The sequence below is a fragment of the Phacochoerus africanus genome, chromosome 1, assembly GCF_016906955.1.
Source record: "Phacochoerus africanus isolate WHEZ1 chromosome 1, ROS_Pafr_v1, whole genome shotgun sequence".
NCBI lineage: Eukaryota > Metazoa > Chordata > Mammalia > Artiodactyla > Suidae > Phacochoerus > Phacochoerus africanus.
This window is the reverse complement of record NC_062544.1, coordinates 31,392,805-31,416,721: the sequence shown is the minus strand read 5'-3', so window position 1 is coordinate 31,416,721 and position 23,917 is coordinate 31,392,805. Positions and strand designations below refer to the sequence as shown.

Sequence of the window (23,917 nt, the reverse complement as noted above, 5' to 3'; positions counted from 1 at the left end):
ATCTCTCTATCGGATTATTTTCTTCTTCTATTGATCTATAAACGTATTCTAGATATTAATCTTCGCCAGTTATAGGCAATGAAAACCTTTCCCTTGTCTTTGGCTTGTAATAATTTGTTAATGGTATCTTTTATGATACAGAACTTTAAAACTTCAATGCATCAAAATTTATGAATCTGGGCATACCCTTCGTGGCTCAGAGGTTAAGGAACCCAACTAGGATCCATGAGGATGTGCGTTTCATCTCTGGCTTTGCTCAGTGGGTTAAGGATCTGGCATTGCCGTGAGCTGTGATGTAGGTCGCAGATGCAGCGTGGATCTGGCGTTGCTGTGGCTGTGGTGTAGGCCGGCAGTTACAGCTCTGATTCAGCCCCTAGCCTGGAAACCTTCATATGCCATGGGTGAGGCCCTAAAAAGCAAGATAGATAGATAGATAGATAGATAGATAAAAAATAAAATTTCTGAGTCTTTTGTCAGTTTTTAATGTCATTCAAAATATCCTTCACAATGTCATATAATAAATATTAATATTTTCCTATATTTCTTTATAAGTTTTATACTTTGCTTTTTCCATTTAGGTTTTTAATCTAAATTTTAAAAATGTGCATTTGTGTTCTGAGGTGGGAATTAATTTTTTCCATATAGATGATCAATTGTCCAAGCAACATTTATTAACTAATCCATTCTTTCTCCTTTAATATATAGGACACCACAAGTTTCCATTACATACCGATACATTTCTGGACTCTATTCTGTTCCACTAGTCTGTTTGCCTTAGTCTAGTCCAAAATCTCATTTTTACTTATTGTAGCTTTCTATTAATTTTTGATATCTAGCTGGTAGACCAATCATTTTATCTTAACTTCTTAAAACTGTCTTAGTTATTTTTGGCCCTTTAATGTTTCATTTGAATTTTAGAATCATCTCAGGTTTCACAAAAAATTCTGCTGAGATTTTCATTGGAACGGCATTGAATTTATAGAAATCTGAGAGTGAGTTTTAATAGTTTTAAACAAATAAAATAGAAAGATATAGTAAAAAGCCTAGCAGGAAACACTTAGTAGGTGATTTTTCCTTTATAAATTACAAAGCATGTAATTACTTTTTTTCAAAGCAAATTTTTTTTTTTAAATATGGAAAGCTTTGTATGTTCTAAACTATCCTGTAGGGCCACATCGGTCAGCCCAGTTTTCCATTTAACAATAGGTTATACAAATAGGAATTCCTACTCAGTTTCCACAGCTTAGGAAAAAAGAAAACCCAACAGAGTACAATTAATAGTGGGGAATGCTGACAATATTAAAACATCTTTATCCTTTCTGAGCTGCTTTTGTGCACTACAGGTATCAGAGCTAAAATCACTGGAAAGCAGTCCCTCAGTTTCTATTTCAGCTATTTAAATGTTTTCCTGTCATGCTCCCAGCCCTCAGAACAGACTTCTCTTTTTGTGTCTAATCTCCATTTTGACTGCTGATTCAATGACATCTTATCAGAGATCAGTTTGGATGCAGATTGTTCCTAATGGGAAATACCTTCTTTAGGCTTCTCCCTTCCTCCACAGATGGAAGCAGCTGACTTTCTGCTGCCCCCTTCTGGTTTCTGGCTGCTGGAAGCTGAGCAATATGGGTATATTACAGGATCCCTTCCTTTTTAGGAACTAAAAAATGTGATGTTCCTTCCATCTGGGTGTTTAACTTTTACGGTTCATAAGCATCTATTTCTTCCTATCCCTGAGCCATGATAATCTTTGTAATGTGGGAGTGAAGATACTTGGGGTCTATTAGTCTTAGAAACTTAAACTGGAGTCAAAATACATTTTCCCTAAGGAGAGCAGTACAGGGAAGAAACGGTCCTTGTTTTCCAAGATGTTACAACCTAGTATAACCAATACTAGAGCTAAATTTATTGAATACCAACTTTCTTTATCCCAAGATTGTGCTATCCCAAGATTGTGCTAAGGACCTTATAATGTACTAATTTCTTTAAGTCTCATAAGTATCCTAAATCATGGGCACTATTTTACTCCCCATTTTATGGATGAGGAAACGAAGGAACAGGGAATATAAGTAACTGAATCAATAGATGGCTGTATTCAAATTTAGACAGACGGCTCCAGAGGCCATGCTCTTATCTACCATACGATATTGTTTCTCAAGTAAAGAAAAATAGTAAACACATATTTTTGATGAGTCAAAACACAAAACTACATAAGCACCCCTGCATAGGTAAAAGAAAATTCTATAGCAGGGGGTCAGAGAAATCATATTTAAGTGGTAAAAATCAGGAGACGTTTATGGATGTAGCAGAATTTGGGACAGGCCTTAAAAGACAGGCTGTATTCCACTGGAGAAGGAGACTGGGAGGGGAGGGACGGGAAGACCAGGGGCAAAGATAATTTAACACAGTGCAGTGCACAGAGACCAGCAGTCTATTTAAAAGCCTTGCATAAGTGTGCCATATGTGTTAACTGCTACTACCTGTTATTAAGTCAGCAATTGGAGAATTTTAATAATCTATATATACAAGATCCACAAACTTCTCTCTTTAACAAATACAATAGAGACTAATGACTGATTTGACTTTCCCCTCCTGGTAGCATTCAACACTGAGCCACGAAACAGTGTGTAATAAATACAGTGTTCATATATTTTAATGGCCTGAAGTTGGAAGGCCTGGTTTTAAGTCCCAGCCTTGTCCATCACTAGCTAAGAAACTGGTGATACATGTGTCTTAAAATCACAGATATTAAAAAGAACAGAAAAGACCTCAAAATATAAACACTTGCCTGGTAAAAACAAATAAACGTAACTAGAAATTTGTCAAGGAAATGACGTAGCCAAGACCATTAAAAAGAATTCACATCAGGAGTTTCCGTCATGGTGCAGTGGTTAACGAATCTGACTAGGAACCATGAGTTTGAGGGTTCGGTCCCTGCCCTTGCTCAGTGGGTTAACGATCCGGCGTTGCCGTGAGCTGTGGTGTAGGTTGCAGACGCGGCTCAGATCCTGCGTTGCTGTGGCTTTGGCGTAGGCCAGTGGCCACAGCTCCAATTAGACCCCTAGCCTGGGAACCTCCATGTGCCGTGAGAGCGGCCCAAGAAATAGCAAAAAAAGACAAAAAAAAAAGAATTCACATCAAATACTTGTCTCCAATGTCTTTTTGCCTGGACACATGGCATGTGGAAATACTCAGGAATTTGTCATTGGCCTAAAAACTCATGATGCTATGGAAACTTCTGTTCTCAAAAATCTCTTCTTGAAACATATGTTTATCTACTTATCTCTTCCTTAAATACTGAACCAACTCCTTAAAAGATCTCTTAATTATTTTCAAATCAAACATCCTTACATACAAAACTCCATTAGAGTCTCTTTGTTTGATAAATATAAGGCAGAATAGTCAGATATGCTTTCTCTCTAGCCATGGCTATAATTCCTTGTACTTAATTATGACTTTACACTTTTGAAAATAACCAGTAAAAAGATTTTTGGATCAAAGGACTCTATAATGTGGAAAAACAACATGGGATCTATCTTTTTTCAGGAAACTACAGTTCTTAGGCTTAATCCACAAGACATTCTGCAGCTATTGGAATAGATCAACTTTAGCCCTCTCCTTCTAAATCCCATGAATATGTAAGGCATCAAAAATAGGTGTTCTGTGGGTCTTTCAGGGAAAGATGATAGGAAAATGTCAAATATCTATGGCACGGACACTAGTTCCCTAGAAAATAAGAGTGAATACTCTACTCTCATACCAAAAAATTTGCTAAAGATAGTAAATGAAGGCTGTCACCCAAATCCAGAAGAGACTAAGAGATCCTCTATCCTTTTTGTTGTTGAATTTTACGCTTAATTGTTCTTTTGATACTCAAGGTGAAGGTGGCTAAACTTGAATTCCACTATTTAGATAAAAAATGCTCTGAGTGAGAAACTGAACAAAAACCAAAACCTCATGTTTTCAAAGTTTGAGGCGTGTGGTGATAAAGTCTAGCTTCTCTTCTCTATCAGTGAGACTGAAAGACAGGTTTCACTATGTAAGATGTCTTGGGAGGCATTTAAGATCATTTACTCATCTAGGAAGCTCATGTCTAGATCGTTCATTAATTGGTTCCAAGTTACAGATCAAAGGGGGAACTAAATTGGTCCTAAAATCCAGGTTGCTTAACTGTTTCTTCTCATCCTAACTCCTTCAAGGTTTTAGTACTTTTTTTCTTTTTTCATGATTATGTATTTTTCACTGTTGAGTCTGTTTCTGCTACCTTCTTTTCTGGGTTTAATTTTATGCCACTTTGTCACCAGGTATTTAAGTATTCGTTGAGTCTGTATCTTCTAGTTTATTACCTAGACTTCTCTCAGGGAAAAGAACAGGCACAAAGAGACACACAGGTCTAGCCGATGAGCCGGAGAACTTGGAAGTTAGGCCTTCATTCACAACTAGAACTTGGACATGTCACAGGGCTTTAAGGAAACTGCTTAGTCTTTTCAGGCCTCTAAGATTTCAAAGACTCTGAAAGTGAGCAGGACTTCAGAGATCATCTAGCCTAAGAGTTCCCAGCTGGTGCCAGGACACCAGGTAAACCCTCATGTAGGTATGTTTTGGCAGCTGTTCTTTCTCCAAAGGTCTATGGCCAGAGAGGAACTGGCTACAGAGGGGTACAAATGTGGTCAGTAGGCACGAGATGTGATGCCAGAAACCTAGAAATATGTATGTGTACAATGAACAGGCAAAATAAAAACCTATTCCCTTGCTGTCTTCTAAATCGGTCTCCAATTCAATACTACTATTAAAGGACTAGCCATTTCCTCATTAGCTGAGGTTCAATTTTCAGTTCATTTTTGACTCTCTTTGTTTTCTATCTTTATATTAAACCTGGCACTAATCCTGTGGATTGATTTTTTTTCCCCCTCCTATGTGGAAAATACTTCTCTTCATTTCCACTGTCAACTATAACAGGACAGGTCTTTTATCACCTTAGGCATAGACAATAAATTTCTAACACTTACCTCTTTCAATCTAAAACTGACTGTTATTAATCTTCCTGAAATACTTTTATGATATATACTTCTCAAGAATCTGACAAATAACAATCTTAAGGGTCTTTTAAAAAATATTTCTTGATCTTAAGGGTCTTTTAAAAAATATTTCTTGGAGTTCCCGTCGTGGCGCAGTGGTTAACGAATCCGACTAGGAACCATGAGGTTGTGGGTTCGGTCCCTGCCCTTGCTCAGTGGGTTAACGATCCGGCGTTGCCATGAGCTGTGGTGTAGGTTGCAGACACGGCTCGGATCCCGCATTGCTGTGGCTCTGGCGTAGGCTGGTGGCTACAGCTCCGATTTAACCCCTAGCCTGGGAACCTCCATATGCCGCGGGAGTGGCCCAAGAAATAGCAACAACAACAACAATAACAAGAGACAAAAAAAAAAAAAATTCTTTGATTAACCAACATACGCAAGTCTTGATAGATATAATTTTGTAATGGATATGCTTTCACATGTATGTGAGTGTATCAGGAACTGGAAGAGGTGAAATTTCTGGGCCAAGGGTACATGCATTCATAATTTTGATAGATGTTACCCAAGTCCCCTCTATAGAAGTTGTGCCAGTCCGCCTATCTGCCGGCAATGTATGATGCTGTCAGCATTCGATTCCCTCTATAATCTGCCTACCTTATTCCCCACTACTCCCTAGTAGACCCCTGTCGATCCTCATAAAGTCAGTTCTCACCCAACTCTATTAACCCCACCTATACTGCTTGCTGCATCTTGAACACTTGCTCTTGTTTCTGTACTCATCCAAACTTCAAGGCTCAAGCTCTGCCTCTTTTGTGAACACTTGCTGTTAATGAAGTTAACCCCTTTTGCAGCCTGCCCAAAGCATGTTTTCTCTGAAACACGTGTTCTGTTATATAGTCAATTTACCGATTTATTATATCCTAGATTTCTGTCAATTTTGAATTGTTCCAGATATCCAGTTATCCCAGCCGATCTGTAATATTTTGGATTGTAGTAATTCATACCCTTCCTTTGAATACACCATAGTTCTGGCAAATTATAAAAAATACTTCTCTTAAATATTCTCCTGGCTCCAGAACCTCCCGAATAAACAGAACTGAGAATCATTGATCTTACAGACATGAAATCTGAAATTCTGTCAAGGGCGGTTTAAATTTGCCTTCAATGGAAAAAAGATGATTACTTTCTCAAAGTCAATCTTCCTTTATATCCCTTAAAATCTTCCCTCTTATCATCTTATTTCTAGATATATATATATATATATATATATATATATATATATATATATATACACATACACTAGGCATTTAGTATGTATTTCTGGAATTGGTCTTGCTCCTAATTTCTCTATATTAATAATGCATGTATGCATGTATGTATGTACATACCTATGTAGACACATTCAGTGATTCTAAAATTGATATGGAATGCAAAGGACCTAGACTGGGTAAAACACCTTTGAAAAAGAAGCACCCAGTTGGAAGACGTACACTATCTAATTTTAAGACTTACTACAAAGCCACAGTCGTAAAGACAGTGTAGTACTGGCATCAAGTCAGGCAATGAGATCAACAGAACAAAACAGTTCAGAAATAGACTCATATATAAATGCCTGATTTTCGACAAAGATTCAAAGGTAATTCAGTGCAGAGAGAATAGTCTTTTCAACAAATGGTGCTGACAGGACTAGGTATTCTTATGCCAAAAAAATCAGTTTGGACTCCTACCTCATATCATCTAAAATAAATAAATAAATAACTCAAAGTAGATCCCAGACCTGTGAAACCTGAAACTGTAAAACCTAAAATAAAACATAGAAACAGACTCAAAGATTTCAAAACTGAACTTAAGTTTACCAAAAGCAAAACGTGGGGGGGGGGGGGAGTGGGAAAGGAATAAATTAGGGGGTTGGGATTGATATATACACAGTACTATATATAAAATAGATGGGTAACAAGGACCTACTGTATAGCACAGGGAAACTTACTCAATACTGTGTAATAACCTAACGGAAAAGAATCTGAAAAGAAATGGTATATGTATACGTATTACTGATTTACTTTGTTGTACACCTGAAATTAACACAACTTTGTAAGTCAACTATATTCCAATAAAATTAAGACATTAAAAAAAAACATAAGAGAAACATCTTTGTGGTGTTGGGTTAAGCAAAGATTCCTTAGTTGACACCAATAGCATAATTCATGAAAGAAAAAATTAACTGGACTTACATCCAAAGTAAAAACTGCTCTTTAAAAAACTGTTAAATGAATAAAAAAATAAAGTACGAGGAACAAGTTCTCAAAACTCAGTAGTAAGAAAACAAATGACTTGGCAAAAGAAAAAGGGGCAAAAGATTTGAAGAGAAACTTCACCAAGGAGTCACATGGATGGCAGATAAGCCTATGACAAGGTGCACAACTTTATAAGTTACTAGGCAAAAACAAATTAAAACCACTAAGAGTGAGTTATCATTAAATGTATGTTAGGATGGCCAAGTCTATTAGCAAAAACATGGAGGAAAATGGTATAGCCACTTTGGAATATGTATACCTACCAGAGGCTCCAGCCATTCCACTCCTAGATATCTACCCAAAGAAATGACAGCATATATCTCTAAGAAGCCTTGTGCACAGATGTCCACAGCAGCATGGACTGCTCTGGACTCCAAGGATAAGGGCCTCTGGGGGACCCATTCACTACACCAGAGGAATAAGAGAGTAACTATCTAAGGTATGAGATCACTCTGGGCAAGCTGGATGGAAAGTTAGAACCAAAGCCAAGAAAACATCCTCGAAGGAAAATTACCCCTACACCCTTCCTATGATCAGGCTCCAGGCTGAAAGAACAAGACCCGTGGGGAGAGAAGCGCAAAGTCGGAAGGAGTGGGGCCTCGTCAGGTCTTTGGCAAGGCATGGACGATGTTCCTGACAAACTGCTATCCTCTCAGGCAGAGCCACTAACAACAACTCTCTCCCAGAACTGTGGGAATGATTAGCAAAGAAGAACTAGATAAAGCACCTGACAATATTAAACTATCACAGAGTTTCCAAAAAACGCTCTAAGAGTCATTTACTACCCCTTGGGCTCTTTACTTTTTCCTTAATAATGTTCAAACATAACAAGACTTGGCTAACAGAAAACTTTAAAATTTCCTTTTAGTTCTATAAAATACAAACAATCCATATGTCCTCAAAGACAAACTACTACTGTTTAAACTCATGAACAGTGTTCCCTCCTAATAAACGCCCACCTTGCCTTTTTCCTACAGGCAGAAATGGATTCTCACAACATAGGCCTGGGCAGTGCCCTCACCTTCTAAGGAACCATAGGGATATTTTTGCTTATTGAAAAATGAAGCTATTTTGGTCCTTCCTTTTTCAGGCTGGCTGCCAATCCAGGACCTGGAGACGTGCAGGCTGCCATCTGCCTCACCCCAGCTGTTCCTGACCCGCCATCCGTCTCCAACTGGGGACGCCTGGTATCTGCCAGGTCAGTTAAGTCAAGGATGAAAGACGTCTGTGGCCAAGGTACAGCGTGGACCAGTGTGTTGGCAGCACACAGCCTGCCACACAACCTTGACTTCCTCTCATTAATGGGTGGCTCTGCATGCTCCATGACAACACAGAGGGCTGTATTCTGAGAAAAAGACTTTCCTATGGAGTTCTGCAACAATCTGTCTAACTGTATGACAATTGTGCAGTATTCCTCACATTTCCCCTAAAAACCCAAAGGCCCATATAAAGAATATGTGACATACCTAACAAATCTCTATCACTTATTCCTCAGAAATGACCATCTCTGTTGCAGATTAAATTATCAGTTCAGACTAATGACATTCCGCTAGTAAAAGGAGCAACTTTAATTTCATGCATCTCTAAACTGCCATAGTCCCAAAATGATTTGAAAGTCTAAATAAGCCTTTAAAAATGCAATCTGCAAGCATCCTCACTGAAGAGGAGGATATCTCAGAGAAAGAAGGAATTTTTATGGCCTGAGTTTGCATTCTATTAATGTAATCAAATACGAATAGAGCCATTGTTAAAGCATGTTATAAACCATGAAAATAAGAGCTTTTACTGCTGTCACAATTTCACTGATAACCTGCAGTTTTATCTCCTAAAAGGGGACACAGAGCCTGCCTCAGGGCTCACATGCCTACATGTGGGCAGCACCAACCTGCAGAGTCCTGAGCTCAAAACTACTGACTAGATGGCCCAGGAAAGAGATGCGCGAAACAAAATGAGAAAGGAAAATTCTAGATAAATTCACTATAAAATAACATTGACCTCAAGCTGACAGATCCCAAGAGGAGATCTCTTGTGGAGAAAAAAAGATCATATTCTCAGAAAACAAACAACTCATGGACTATGAGAAAAGAAATTCAAAGATTTCCTCTTATCCCTTAATTTTAATTTTCTCCTGCTTTACCATTCTCTATACTCTGGTCTCCACGGAATCCCTGCTGTCTCAGTTTTCTCCCAAGTAAACTGTAGCCCAATCTGAAAAGCTTATTGACAATATCTTGCACGGGGAAAGCACCACCTTGGTCTTTCTAGCACTGTCCCACTGTGCATGTGCCTTCACTGTGGTTTCCCATCTCCGCGCAGGGCAGGCAGTGGCTTACACTCTCTATGCTGGGTGTACTTGGTGAATCTCCATGTGTCAGCAAAGCAAAGATGCAAATTGGATTCTTTTATTTTTATTTTTTCCTTTTATGGCTGCATCCATGGCATATGGAAGTTCCTGCGCCAGGGGTCGAATTGGAACTGCAGCTACCATCCTACACCATGGTCACAGCAATGCCAGATCCGAGCCACATCTGCCACCTATGCTGCAGCTTGCAGCAACACCAGATCCTTAACCCACTGAGTGAGGCCAGGAATCGAACCTGCATCCTCATGGATACTAGTAGGGTTCTTAACCTGCTGAGCCACAACAGGAACTCCTGCAAATCAGATTCTTAGGAACAGAATAAATTTATAGTAAGGCAAAAGTAGGAAGTCTTTACTACAAAAGCCTATGACATGGCATGTGGGTAGGAGGCAAAGATTAATCCTCTGCCCAAGGAAAAAAAATAGTTTGCTCAATTCTTTTTAAAATGAACATGGGGTGTATAAAACTCCTTAACAAACATAAAGCATCAGTTGGTAGTCAGCTTCTCCTCTCACCAATCACTGAGCCGCCTCTTCTTCTCCGCTGCTACTGGCTGTACTGCTCTCTCACCTTTTCCCTCCTTGCCACGACACCTCTGCTGCTACTGTGGGGGCCACACTGTGACTTCTCCCCTCGCCAACCAGGGGGTGGGGTGATGATGCCAAAACCGAGCAGAAGTGCTCTTGCGCAAAGCCCTCCCAGCACTGGTCTCCGGACGGACAGCAGCTCAGGGCCTGTCCAGATCTCACTTTTCACCAAACCTTTTCCTGCTGCGGTGGGGAGAATGAGACTGGCCGTACCTGTGTTCATTCGGATAACAGAACACGCATCAACCATATGCTTGGCCCACTCTATAAGGTCTAACCTAAAACAAGAGAAGAGAGCCTTCTTTGTAAGAAGAAAAGCAAAGAACTAGAAAACTTGAAAAGGCCTGGAGGAAGAAGCAGCAATAAGCCTAAACAAAAGACCTTCATGGTGAGATTCACAGCTTTTTTTTTTTTTTTTTGCTTTTTAGGGCTGCACCTGTGGCATATGGAAGTTCCCAGGCTAGGGGTAGAACTGGATCTATAGCTGCCGGCCTGTACCACAGCCACAGCAAAGCCAGATCTGAGCCAAGTCTGGGACCTACACCACAGCTCACAGCAACGCCGGATCCCGACCCACTGAGGCAGGTCAGGGATCGAACCTGCATCCTCATGGATGCTAGTCGGATTTGTTTCCGTTGCGCCACAACGGGAACTCCCATAACATTGTTTTATGACAGGAACTCTGGCAGTCTGATGACACTGTCTCGAATAATGCTTTACACGCACAGGATTACAAAGGAAACCAATTATAGTGAAACAAAATGATCAAAACTTTAAAAAAATCCTTGAGATACAGTAATACATGCTTCTTTACTAATGCAAGAAATAACACTAGCTAGCAGTAGTTTAATTATAAACCTAATTTCTAAGGAGTGATGAATATAATTTGTCAAGGTATCTGCAACAAATGCAATGAGACATAAAAAAAAAATCAATGATCTTTACTGGTGAGAAAGACATAGACACTGCTAATACTGTACTGGGATCTACTGCCTATATTCGTAACTGCAGGCAATCCTAAATACTATTGAGAGGTTAGTGAAAATAAAAACAATTTTATTTTCATCTAAATTCACAAATCCCTCTGAATTCTCTCTGTAGACCTGATACTTGAAGCAGCTGGAGAGAGTTCTTTGTGGCTCAGTGGTAACGAACCTGACTAACATCCATGAGGACGTGGGTTCAATCCCTGGCCTCGCTTGGTGGGTTAAGGATCCGCTGTTGCTGTGAGCTTTGGTGCAGGCCCAAAGCTCAGATGCCCACGTGGCTGTGGCTGTGGCATAGGCCAGCAACTGCAGCTCTGATTCGACCCCTAGCCTAGGAACTGCCATGTGCCTCAGGTGCAGCCCTAAAAAGACAAAATAAATAAAAAAATAAAATAAAATAAAATATAGCAGGTGGAGACACAGATCTTCTGGCTGAAAGAGAAGCAGAGGGCTGGTGGTGGCACTGCCTAGCCTCTCCCTCACTGCCTATTCCTCCCCACCCACCCGCCAGACACCCCTGTAAGGGCATCTTGGAAGAGTTTGCAGATGACTCATGAAGAGATTTATTATTCAGCCTGCAGCAAATCTCTCTGCAATAGCATGGCTGTGCCTATTTTCCTAACCTCTCAGCTATACTGATAATAGTTTATAAAGTCTCTGGCTTAAGTCCTTCTTATCTTGCTTGATTTTTCATTTATTTTACTTTTTACTTTTTTATTCTCTCATTTTAATCATGTTTTATTTTGTTATAGCCCAACAGTTCTTATCAGGCTTTCTTTTTTTGTTTGTTAGCTTTCATATTTTATTGTACTTGAATTTAGCCTTTTTACTATTTTAATCATTGTTACTCCTGGAATAACAATTACTAGGTTTTTAAATATATTTTTTATTGTCAACCTATATATCTCCTGGTATTTTTTTTTTTTTTTTTGGTCTTTTTGCTATTTCTTGGGCCGCTCCCGCGGCATATGGAGATTCCCAGGCTAGGGGTCCAATCGGAGTTGTAGCCACCGGCCTACGCCAGAGCCACAGCAACGCGGGATCCGAGCCGCGTCTGCAAGCTACACCACAGCTCACGGCAACGCCGGATCATTAACCCACTGAGCAAGGGCAGGGATCGAACCCGCAACCTCAAGGTTCCTAGTCAGATTCGTTAACCACTGCGCCACGACAGGAACTCCTCTCCTGGTATTAATTGCCTTAATCACCTTCAGTTCACAGTATTCTTTTGTTTAAAGCATCATCTCCCTTTCCTCAGTGTTCCATTTTTTATCTGTATGTGACAGGGCACAAGCTGATCAAAAGGTTGTGGCCCCCAGAGAAGAGCCCATAGCCCAAACAGGAGTTGGTTGGATATTTGTTCTCCCTGCTGCTATCTAAAAGCACCCTCTCTAATGCTCCCAAAAAGATCCCTGGGGTGCTTTAATGTTGACATTCCTAAAATTTAAAATCTGCTTGCTTTAGGAGGTTCAAAGGCTGAGATTCTCTCCTGGGATGGTAGGATGATAACAAGCTGGCATGTGCCGGAAGCACCCCAAACTGCTCGAACTGGGAACCCCCTACTTGTGCACCTGATTCAGTGTCAGATGCTAAATCAGCCCTCCACTGATCACTCCAGGTTTCTAAACTTCTGTGGCTCTTACGAGGCCTTTAAGTAATCACTGGAGAGATTTGATCACTAGAAGATGAGAGGATACACTCAGCCTGCAGGCTGGGGCAGGGAAAGATCTGTGCCAGTGACAGAAGTGGCGACCAGAAGTCCTGTGGTGGGCCTTCCCCTCCAAGACAGTACTGCCTGGGGAATGAGAAATCCTGCAGGTGGGCCAGCAGGAAGCTGTTACTTGTAGGATTAAGAAATTGCTTCTATATTTCCGCATCCTTGACCTGTAATTCTAAGTTTACTCTGAGATGTCCATCAAGTCAACCCATGTTAGGAAATGTCAGGCATTAAAACAGCGCATGCTCAATACCTAACTGGTAGAAATCTCACAGCCCTTGGTGTCCTCAGGATTAACATTCCTGATTTCATTTCAGAGTTCATAACCCCAACCTGTCATTTTACTGAGGCTATACGTTTTGCATATCCTCTAAGGCTAGAAGGTAGGAGTTGATACTTAGCTGATTAGTGAACACTGACCAACGTCCACTATCTACACCTAACGCAGCTTTACGGCATTGTACCTCGTCTCACACACATACAATAGCAATCTCATCAAGTCATAAAAATGTTTCTTTAAAAGAAAAAATAAGCTGAGAAAAAGAGAGCTAATTTTCTTGGCAAGAGAAGGGAGGAGAAATAAGAGAAGTAAAAAGCGTGATAAGTCATGATTAGAACACTAGTTCTATTAAGCAAAGGATAGGATGTCAAATTAAAAAATGGCTCAGACTTAAGATAACAAGAGTCTTCTATATGATCTATAGAAAAACAGGAAATAGAGATTTTATGAAACTTTCAGTAAGACTCCAACCCTCACAAAACTGGACATGATATGAAGAATTAATAATCACGAAAGGTCTTCAGGTTGGACTTAGATTTCTCAATTAAACTTTAATGTAGGGAGACAGGCATGGTGTCTAACTTATTATCACCAAAGGCTGAGCACCTTGGACAAAGCCTGGGTACACAATAAGTGCTCAGTAAATAGATGTTGAGTGGTGACTTGTTGAAATCAATTATATGCTACAGAGGTCCATGTAAATTTGGAACTTATTTCTTCTAAGACCTTCTACTGTGTCCTAAAAGATAGAATTCTAAAAAAATAGTTTCTATTTATAAATTGGAACTATTTCCTGCATTTTTGCCATGAACAAAGCCAAGGGTATGAGAACTGGGCAGATGCCAGCCCAAATACACCTTTCACCATAAGCAAAAAAACCCAAAAAACAAAAATCCTAACAAAGGAGCCCTCCAGTGCCAAAGAACCACTAAAGGAGGGCAGGGCTTGCTCTCATCAAGGGACCCATTTATGTTCATCCTAATGAAGGGCAGGAGGGCACTTGCAATTACAATTTCAGACACTGTTATTTTAGACTTTTTTTTTTTTTTTGCTTTTTAGGGCAGCACCTGCGGCATATGGAAGTTAGGGGTCGAAACAGAACTACAGCTGCCAGCCTACACCACAGCAACGCAGGAACCAAGCCACGTCTGAGACCTACACCTCAGCTCACTGTAACACCAGATCTTTAAACCACTGAGTGGGGTCAGGGATCAAACCTGCATCCTTATGCATACTAGTTGGGTTTGTTTCCACTAAGCCACAATGGGAACTCCAAATTTATGTTTAAAATAAAAAATTTTTATTTTAAAGTGTGGAATCACATCCACTTGAGATTTATATTTAAACAAAAATAACCAACAAAATGGTAGACTCTACCCAATTCAGAAAGAAAAAGAAGTCTCAATACTAGTAAAATCACATAAAGGAAAATTAGGTAAGTCTTCACTAATATTAAGAAAGTTTTTAAAAATGTACCCGGATGGAAATAACTGAAAACTCTTGATCAAACAAAGTAAAATCAAATGGGAAATTCTAATGGAATGCTTTCTGGAAACATTTTAAATTTCAATCTGAGTCTATTTTTGTAGTGTAGGAATTGGAACAAGTCATAAATCAGATTTTTAAAATCACAATGAAGAATCACAATAAAAATTAGCTGTAAGGTATCATTTTGACAAACATTTGAGATGTGAAAAATCAACTATAAGAATAAATCACTTGATGAGTCCTTTCTTTAATGAGCTTTTAGCTTATCCAGTTTTTGCTGCTATAGATGGTGCAGTACGGAACATGCTCCTCTGTACACAGGGGTGGGTGTGTCTGTAGTTCAGGGGAGTGGGATTGGTCCCAGTTGTGAGAAAGAATGAAGTAAATGTGGTAACGCAGAAGAAGTTTTCAAATATGGTGTCATGTGAAAATACGTATTGAACAGTGCTCAAAGAGTCTATTTCCAGCTAAATAGAAGAGACAAATCTATATATTATTTTTCACTTATCAGACTAATAAAAATCCAAAAGTGTGAAAAATATCTCTGTTGGCCATGCTGTAGAAACAGGCCTTTCTCACGGCTGGTGGGAATGTAAACTGGTGAAATCTCAATGGAAAGCAATCTGGCAACAGCTATTGAAATTACAAATGTAGATACTCATGAGAACTATGTACAAAACTACCTACGTACCAGATTATTAATCATTGCATTGTGTATCATACAAAAAGAGAGCACAAACAACCTAAAGGTCCCACAACAGGGAACTGGTTTAAATAATATATTCATACTATGGAATATGATGCAGTTATGAAAAATGAGGAAGCTCTCTATACACTGATGGAGAAAGATCTCCAAAGCACAAACGTAAAAAGCAAGGCACTGAACATTATACTTAACACCTTGTGTGTTAAAAAGGGATGTGAAACAAGAGACTATACAGTCAAATGAAATGGAAAGCTTACTTGTAAAGATAATACTCCGCGTGGTCTATATCTTCTCGAGATGCAATGTTGTCCACAAACTAAAAGAAAAAGAAACCTTTGTTTGAATAAAAATTATGTCCTTTATTGAGACTAATTCACACAATGACCTTAAAAACAAAACACCACTTTATTGGAACAGTGTTCTTGGATGTGCGGCTCCATCCTTGAAACCCCTTATGTTAATGCAAACAAAGAATCTACAATGGCCTCTTTTTGGATATGCAGAACAACCTTGGTCAGGAAACCTGTTTGAAAACTAAACGTGAACCATGTTCAGAACAAGAGAGAGCTACTCCTACTAATCAGTCACAAATATGTTCCTTTATTTTTAAATTCTGATATCATCTCTGTTCTAAGCTCCAAGTACATAGGGACACATTTGAAAGGATGAAGACTCCAATGGCTGAAAAAAATTAGCCCCAAGAGAGGAAAGTCTTATAACCATTTTTTTTCTACTCTGATTTGGTTCTGCTATGGACTAGTCAACCTGCAATTCTTCTATCAAGTCTCCCTTGAATCCCAAGTCTGAGTGTGCTCCTTAACTCTAAACCAAAGAAACAGAAAAAACTCTTCCAAGGATGAATTCCACTCTAAAGTAGAGAATGAGAGGCAAAAAGGATGAAGTAGGAAAAATGGCATGTCACGGAGTTCCCCAGTGGCTCAGCAGGTTAAGGACACGGCATTGTCACTGCTGTGGCCCTAGATACACCTGTGGTGCGGGATCGATCTCGGACCCAGGACCATCCTCATGACACAGTTGAGGCCAAACAAAACAAAAGAAAAACCTTGTGAAGAGGGGGAGGAGAATAAAGAGGGGGAGATGTAAGGATCTTCCTCTTTTTAGGACTTATGAATTTGGGGCCAAAATCTCATTGAGGGGCAGATAAAATATGGTTCAAACACAAGACCTGATTTGAGGACTAGTCCTCCTGACGGTTTGCTGTGTGGCATAAACAGAGGGCACAGCCTCTCTGGAACTTAACTGCTCCATCCACATAAACAGAATAAAAGCACTTGCACTGCAAAGTATGAGGCTCCAATGAGAAAATGTACAGAAAGCTCTTTAAACTCTGAAGTGCTGCCTAAAGAAACACCAGGCATTATGGCATACAGATTTTATCCATCATGTAAGGGATGAGCCAGTGGCCTTTCAGTTCCCCTCCAATATGAAAATGATAAATCTAAAATTTAGGTTATGATCTAAACAGTTTCCCTACTAAAAGGAACGTATCAAGGAACAGAAAGGACTCAGACTAAAAAGGACGATGATTCCTGTATTTGTCCTCATCTAGATTAAACACTATCTTGAATTTTATGATGCCGTTCATTTCTACAAAGAGCTTTCATAACTAAGATCTCAATTCAGCAACACTTCAGCTCTGTGAGTGAGATATTATTGTCTCTATGCTGAATATAAGGAAGTTGAGAAGGACTTAGGTACCCAATGTTACAAAGTGAATTCATGAAAACAAGATCAGATCTTTCTGACGGAGGCAACAGAAAACCGCTTCAACGTCACAGAGATCTGAGCTTGCAGCCCGGTTTTCCCGCCTATGAACTGTATGAGCCTGGGAAAGTCATCAATCATTCTGAGTCTTACATGCAAAACGGAGAAATAATGCTTATCATCTCATATGGCCACTATGAGAAAAGTGAGACAAAGTATGTTGTCTATCATCTATTTTACTAGAAACTAGTAAAATAGCTGGCAAAGAAGGTGATCGGTAATGGTTAATATCAATTCCTATTCCTGATGCCTAGTCTAATATTATTCTCTTATCCACTGCTCTGTAGCAGTTTAACATTAACATTAAAATCCATTATTTTATAGATTTTCTCAACTACCAAAATTACTTCCAATATTAATAAGTGAATACTATCACTCTGAAGAGGCCACAAACTTAAAAAAAAAAAATCATGGTATCATATCAAATCCTGGAAAAATTAAGATAAGGGAGAAACACAACAGTGATCACTGACATTGGACTCTGGTCAATTTATTACCTTTATTTATCAAAGAAATTTGCTATTTAATCATAAAATATCTGCTAGTAACTGCAAAAACAAACTATACGCAGGAAAAATATTTCCTATGATAGTCTTAATTTGTACAGCCTCATCTATACATAGAGCTTTGCTTGCTTGCTTTCTCCTTCTTCCTTGAAAAAATATATATCTAAGATTTCTTACCCGTGATATTGTTAAAGAACTAACAGGCAACTGTCTCTCATATGTTTTATCCATTAAAGATGCTAGATCCGCTGTGAAGAAAAAAAAGAGAATCTTGTTAAATATACAAATTTCTTTAGAAAAATCTAATAGCTACAAATCCTGCCAGATGACTGTCAACATTATAAAGTCAATACTAAAACAGATGCTCTTTCTTGCTCTTTTTAGAAATTATTTTTGTATAAATTAACGAGGATAGAGAAATATTAGTATATTAGTATAATTTTTAAAAAGTATTAACTGGAGAAAGGATTATTTTTAAAATCTTAGCATAGACAGAGCTTTTAAAAAAAGGATCAATAAAATGTCTCTGGAAGGAGACACAAGAAAGTATTATTATTGACAGACTCCAAGGAAAGGAATTAGATGGCAGGGGGCTGAGAAAAGGAGTCTCTTCATTGCTTACACATTTGTTCTTTTGCGTTTTTAAACCAGGTAATATATGAAATGTTCAAAAATTTAAGTTGGAATTCATTATTATTATTATTTTAATTTTTTATGGCTAAATCTACCACTTAAGGAAGTTCCTGGGCCACAGCTTGAATCTGAGCCACAGCTGAGACCTACAACACGGTTTGGCAACACCAGGTCCTTTAACCCACTACGCTGGGCCAGGGATGGAATCCGAGCCTCCTCAGCGACCTGAGCCATTGCGGTCAGGTTCTTAACCCACTGTGCCACAGTGGGAACTCTAAGTTGGAACTGATTAAATGACTTTTATACATTCTCTGAACAAATCAGAGGGGCTATGTGCCCTGGCTCTAATTAATGATTTTCAGCCTGAACTATTCCTATCCTGATGCCTTTTACCAGTACATCCATACAAATACTTGGTACTCCTGTGATTACGCTATTATCTCAGAGTCTAAAAAGATCTAGAATAATAGGCAACATACTCTCCAAACTAATTATTTCACTTCAATAATTTTATTACTTCTCATTGCTTCTAGAACTTATAATATGTGCACCCTTTCCCATCTCCCCACACTCTCAGCTCACAATTTTGTCTTACTTCCCTGCGTATAAAACAGAAGCAATTAAGAGACCTTTATCTTCCTACCATCAGGTCTACCAGGTTAGCAGCATCTGTGCCCATATACCCTACCCCCCCCCTTTTTTTTTTACAAAGTATGAATTTTATTAAACAGAAAGAAAAATTTTCTTTGACCTCCAATCTCCCTCTAGCTCTAGCTGCTTTGCCTTTGCTCTGCTCTTGTCAGCACCGAGACTTCTCAAAAGTTATCCCAGATACAAGCATTCCCACTTCCTTAGTTCCGTTCTCTCCTGAATTCACTCATATCAGATTTTAGTTTCCATCACCCTACTAACACCCAAAATCATCTCCACCTTGTTAAATCCAATGGTTAATTCTTCATCCTGATCTTACCTTATCCCTCACTAACGTTTCACATGGCTGACCATTCTATCCTTCATGAAATGCTTTTTTTCCCTCTCTTTCTTGGGTTCCTCTGCAGGATCTCCTCTTCTTGACTTCCTAATGTTGCTGTGCTCTAAGTCTGAGGAGCCAACTCATTACCATCTGCTTGGTCCCTGGGCATCTTATTCTCCCTCTCTCTCTCATAGCTTTAAACATCATTTACAGATTACTGCCTCACACATATATGCCTACCCTGACTTCTGCCTGTAACTCCAGACTTTTATTTCCAACTGCATAGGTGACATCTCCATGTGGGTGTCTAATGTTGTCTAAACATCACGTCTCTCTTAAATCTCCAATCTCCCATTCCAAACATTCTTTTCTCTAAGCCTTTCCCATCTCACTACCTGGCCACTATGTAGGCTGGCTTACTCAGGTCAAAAACTAAGACATCACCCCTGATCCCATTCTGTTTTCACACTCTGTAAACATATGACAGCAGATCACATGAGCTCTAGATCTGAAATTTAAATATATCTGTCTCACCACTACCAGTACTAACCTTTCACCTGCTGACTAGTCCCCTTAACTACTGTCCCTACTCCTACCATCTAATCTCCACAAAGGAGTCTGAGGGAGCCTTTTAAAAAATAAGAATTCCTGGAGTTCCCGTCGTGGTGCAGTGGTTAACGAATCCGACTAGGAACCATGAGGTTGCGGGTTCAGTCCTTGCCCTTGCTCAGTGGGTTAACGATCCGGCGTTGCCGTGAGCTGTGGTGTAGGTTGCAGATGCGGCTCAGATCCCACGTTGCTGTGGCTCTGGCGTAGGCTGGTGGCTACAGCTCTAATTCAACCCCTAGCCTGGGAACCTCCATATGCCGCGGGAGCGGCCCAAGAAATAGCAACAACAACAACAACAATAACAACAAAAAAATAAAAATAAAAAAATTAAAAAATAAGAATTCCCATTGCGGCTCAGTGGTTACGAAGCAGACTAGTATTCATGAGGATATGGGTTCGATCCCTGGCCCTATTCAGTGGGTTAAAGATTCGATGTTGCGGCGTGTTGTGGTGCAGGTTGCAGACGTGGCTTGGGTCTGGTGTTACTGTGGCTGTGGCCAGCAGCTGTAGCTCTGATTCGATCTCTAGCCTGGGAAACTACATATGCCACGGGCACGGACCTAAAAAGCAAAAAAAAGAAAAGATAAATCATATCCCATCGTCTTCTTTTCTCAACCAGCCAATAGTTTCCTATCACATTTGAAAATAAAATCCAAAATATCTTCTATGACTTACAAATGCCTACATAAGCTATTCTGTATTTTTTTTCTGTCTTTTATACTTAGAAGTAAAAATCCATGCATGCAAGACTTAATTCACTAATATATTCTTAGAAGAGTTCTTAAGAGGCACTCAATAAATAGCTAAAGAAATAAAAGGAATAAAGTAAAGGAGGAAGAGAGGGTCAGGAAAAGAAAGGATCCACCGCAGATACCAAAATCCAAAGATACTCGAGGAGTTCCCGTCGTGGCGCAGTGGTTAACGAATCCGACTAGGAACCATGAGGTTGCGGGTTCGATCCCTGCCCTTGCTCAGTGGGTTAACGATCTGGCGTTGCCGTGAGCTGTGGTGTAGGTTGCAGACGCGGCTCAGGTCCCGAGTTGCTGTGGCTCTGGCGTAGGCCGGTGGCTACAGCTCCGATTTAACCCCTAGCCTGGGAACCTCCATATGCCGCGGGAGCGGCCCAACAAATGGCAAAAAAAAAAGAGACAAAGATACTCGAGTCCCACAGTTGGCCTTCCACATCCGTGGATTCAACCCACGACATCACACAGCACTGTGCTGAAATGAATCTATATGTGAGTGGACCTGTAAAGTTCAAGCCCGTGTTGTTCAAGGGTCAGCTCGAACTGGAGTTCCAAGTTTTATTTACTCCCTGGTGGAAAAAATTAATATGAAGTAAAAAGGAGACAGGTATTTGTGGAAGACTTATTGCTGTGTACTTAACCAATTTTTTCTCTTTTCTTTCCCTGGGCAATGCTCTTAATGACTCAGTAGCTAGGAAAGGAATTTTGCAAAACCACTAAAACCCAATACAATATAAAAGTAATTACTTTTCTTATCATTACCTTAGAGAGACTGATACCTGTGGTGATTATTATTATTATCATTATTATTTTGCTTTTTAGGGCCTCACCCGTAGTATACAGAAGTTCCCAGGCTAGGGGTCGAATTGCAGCTGTAGCCGCTGGCCTACCCCACAGCAACAGCAACGTGGGATCCGAGCAGCGTCTGCAACCTACACCACAGCTCATGGCAACGTTGGATCCTCAACCGACTGAGCGAGGTCAGGGATTGAACCCGCATCCTCATGGATACTAGTCAGGTTCGTTATCGCTTAGCCACAACAGACTCTGTGATTAAAAATTTCAAAACAGACATACACACACAAAGATATTCCCTAAAACCTTTTCACACTGATGAAAATTAATATTATTAAATCTAACCACTCAGAGAATATTAAAGAGCATTTCCATGATACCAAATCTTTATGGTCACTTCATAACAGAGGCTCTTGTGTTGATGATAGGCAATATAAAAAAAAATCAACTCCCTTTACTCAAAATTTAAACTAAAAAAAAAAATGCAGCATTAGGATACACTAGCCTAATTAAAGTAGCCTCCGTTTCCCTGTGGATTTCATATAATGCACAATGTATACCTAAACACTGGGTTGAGTTGGCTTCTGCAGTGTGGTAGCCAAGATTCCATTTTAATCTTTTACACCAAGATCTCCTCAGTCAAGCAAAATTGGCTGGGGCCTCAGAAAAGGCAACAGCTGCAGAGCCAGCATCTGATGAATAATATTTGCATATTATAAGTCAGAGAAAGGTTTGCTGCTACATATAATATGCAACCAATCACCTCACATGATAGCACTGGGGTGATGAATGAGGCGGAAAACTGCACGGAGCAGGGATGGCCAGGAAAGCTGGGGCAGGCAGCTGTGGTCTGCAGAGGGCCAGCGCCATAGGCTTCTGGACTGTAGCTTCAACAGTCAAAATAATCATACTTCATGTTTTAGCAAGGGGCCAGCAGATGCCCAGGTTTTACTCAAAGGGATGTGCCAAAGATGCTTTCTTGCTTCTCACTCAGCAACTCAGGAATATACACTGCAGTGGATGGTTGAGGTCAACAAAGATCATAAAGGAAAATGGGTCTGAAATGTGTGAATTCTTTATTTAACAAAGTGTAAAGCTATATAGACAATGTGGAAGTAAGTCTGTAAAATGAAAAGCACCAGTGTAAAAATGCTCTTTTTGTTTGAAGAAAACAATACCATTGATAATCTAATGACAAAGGATTTAATGAGGACCCTGCAGTATTCCAAATACAGGGGTGTAATCTTCATTATGGATTTGAACCTCTGAGAGGGTTTAAAATTTTAAAACATAAGATTCCTAGGCTTCATCCTAGAGGGTGACTCCAATTCCACTGGCTTGAGGTGCGTCCAGGGAAATACAAATCTTTAAACAAAAGACCCAAGAAACTGTGATACAGTCTTGCAAGCACACTCCAGTGCATTCATTGGAGAATTCCCACAGAAGGAACACGAAACAAGTCTTGGATGTTGGTCTTGAGTTTGGAGATGATATTTACTAAGCTGAATTCATTTCTGGAATAAGGTGGACTAAATATCCTTTTAAAAATTCCCACTATAAAAACAAAACACCTAAATAAAAAAAAAACCTTTTTTTTAATATATGACTGAGCTTTCAAGAAGACAGCTATAATTGTCAGAGGCAAGATGGGGCAGAAATCTTGAGTGTTTAAGGGAGTACCAAGCAGTCACTAGAGAGCATTTGAAGGTTCCCAGTGACACGGAGGAGTGGTTTTAATGACTTACAGGGAACAGAGATTAGAACCAAAGCCTTTATAAGGTGGGAAGCTGCTTCAGAGATCCTCAGGTAGAGCCTGGACGGCCGAGGGCTACACTGTAGTGAAGGCGAAGTAGAAAACAATGCATCCAGCAAAGGGAAACAGTGAGGACACTGTCTCCTGAGGATTCTAAACAACAAAGTCAGCCCCCACACCTCTGAGACCCTAGTTTGTACTTCCTATGTTATACAAGATTCAGCTACCAGAGGAGTGTGTTTTAAGTGACTTAAAGAGTTGATTTTGTTACTTGAAACTGTAGGAAATACATCAATCTATGGTGACAGTATCAGTAGTTTCCTGGGAATGTGGGGAGCTAAGCAGGAAGAAGAGGAAAGGACTACAAAGAAGTAGGAGAAAACGTGGGGTGGTAGGCAATAGATGTGCTGATTATTTTGCTTGTAGTGATGATTTCATGGACTCACACACATGTACATGTCAAAGCTTGTCAAACTGTACATTTTAAATATATGCAGTACGTTCCACATAAATAATACATTAACAAAGCTGTAAAAAAGAAACAGGAAGAATAAATTAAAGAGCAGGTTAGACACTGATGAAGTGAGAATTAGTGACCTGAAAGATCTACAAGAAATTACAAGAAATTAGAATGCAGCAAAGATACAGATGAAAAGTATACATTAAAAAGGGGGGGTTAAGA

General features: G+C 39.6%; 1 protein-coding gene across 1 annotated transcript in view; it reads right to left on the bottom strand.

The window, feature by feature from the left end:
- MRPS27 (mitochondrial ribosomal protein S27) overlaps positions 1 to 23,917 on the bottom strand; it is a 93,494-nt gene that overhangs the window by 55,599 nt on the left and 13,978 nt on the right. Inside the window, exons 3-4 of the mRNA XM_047793342.1 lie at positions 17,904 to 17,974; positions 15,693 to 15,751 (exon numbers count right to left, since the gene is read on the bottom strand). Coding sequence (XP_047649298.1) covers positions 15,693 to 15,751; positions 17,904 to 17,974 — 130 coding nt within the window. The remainder of the gene's footprint in view (positions 1 to 15,692; positions 15,752 to 17,903; positions 17,975 to 23,917) is intronic.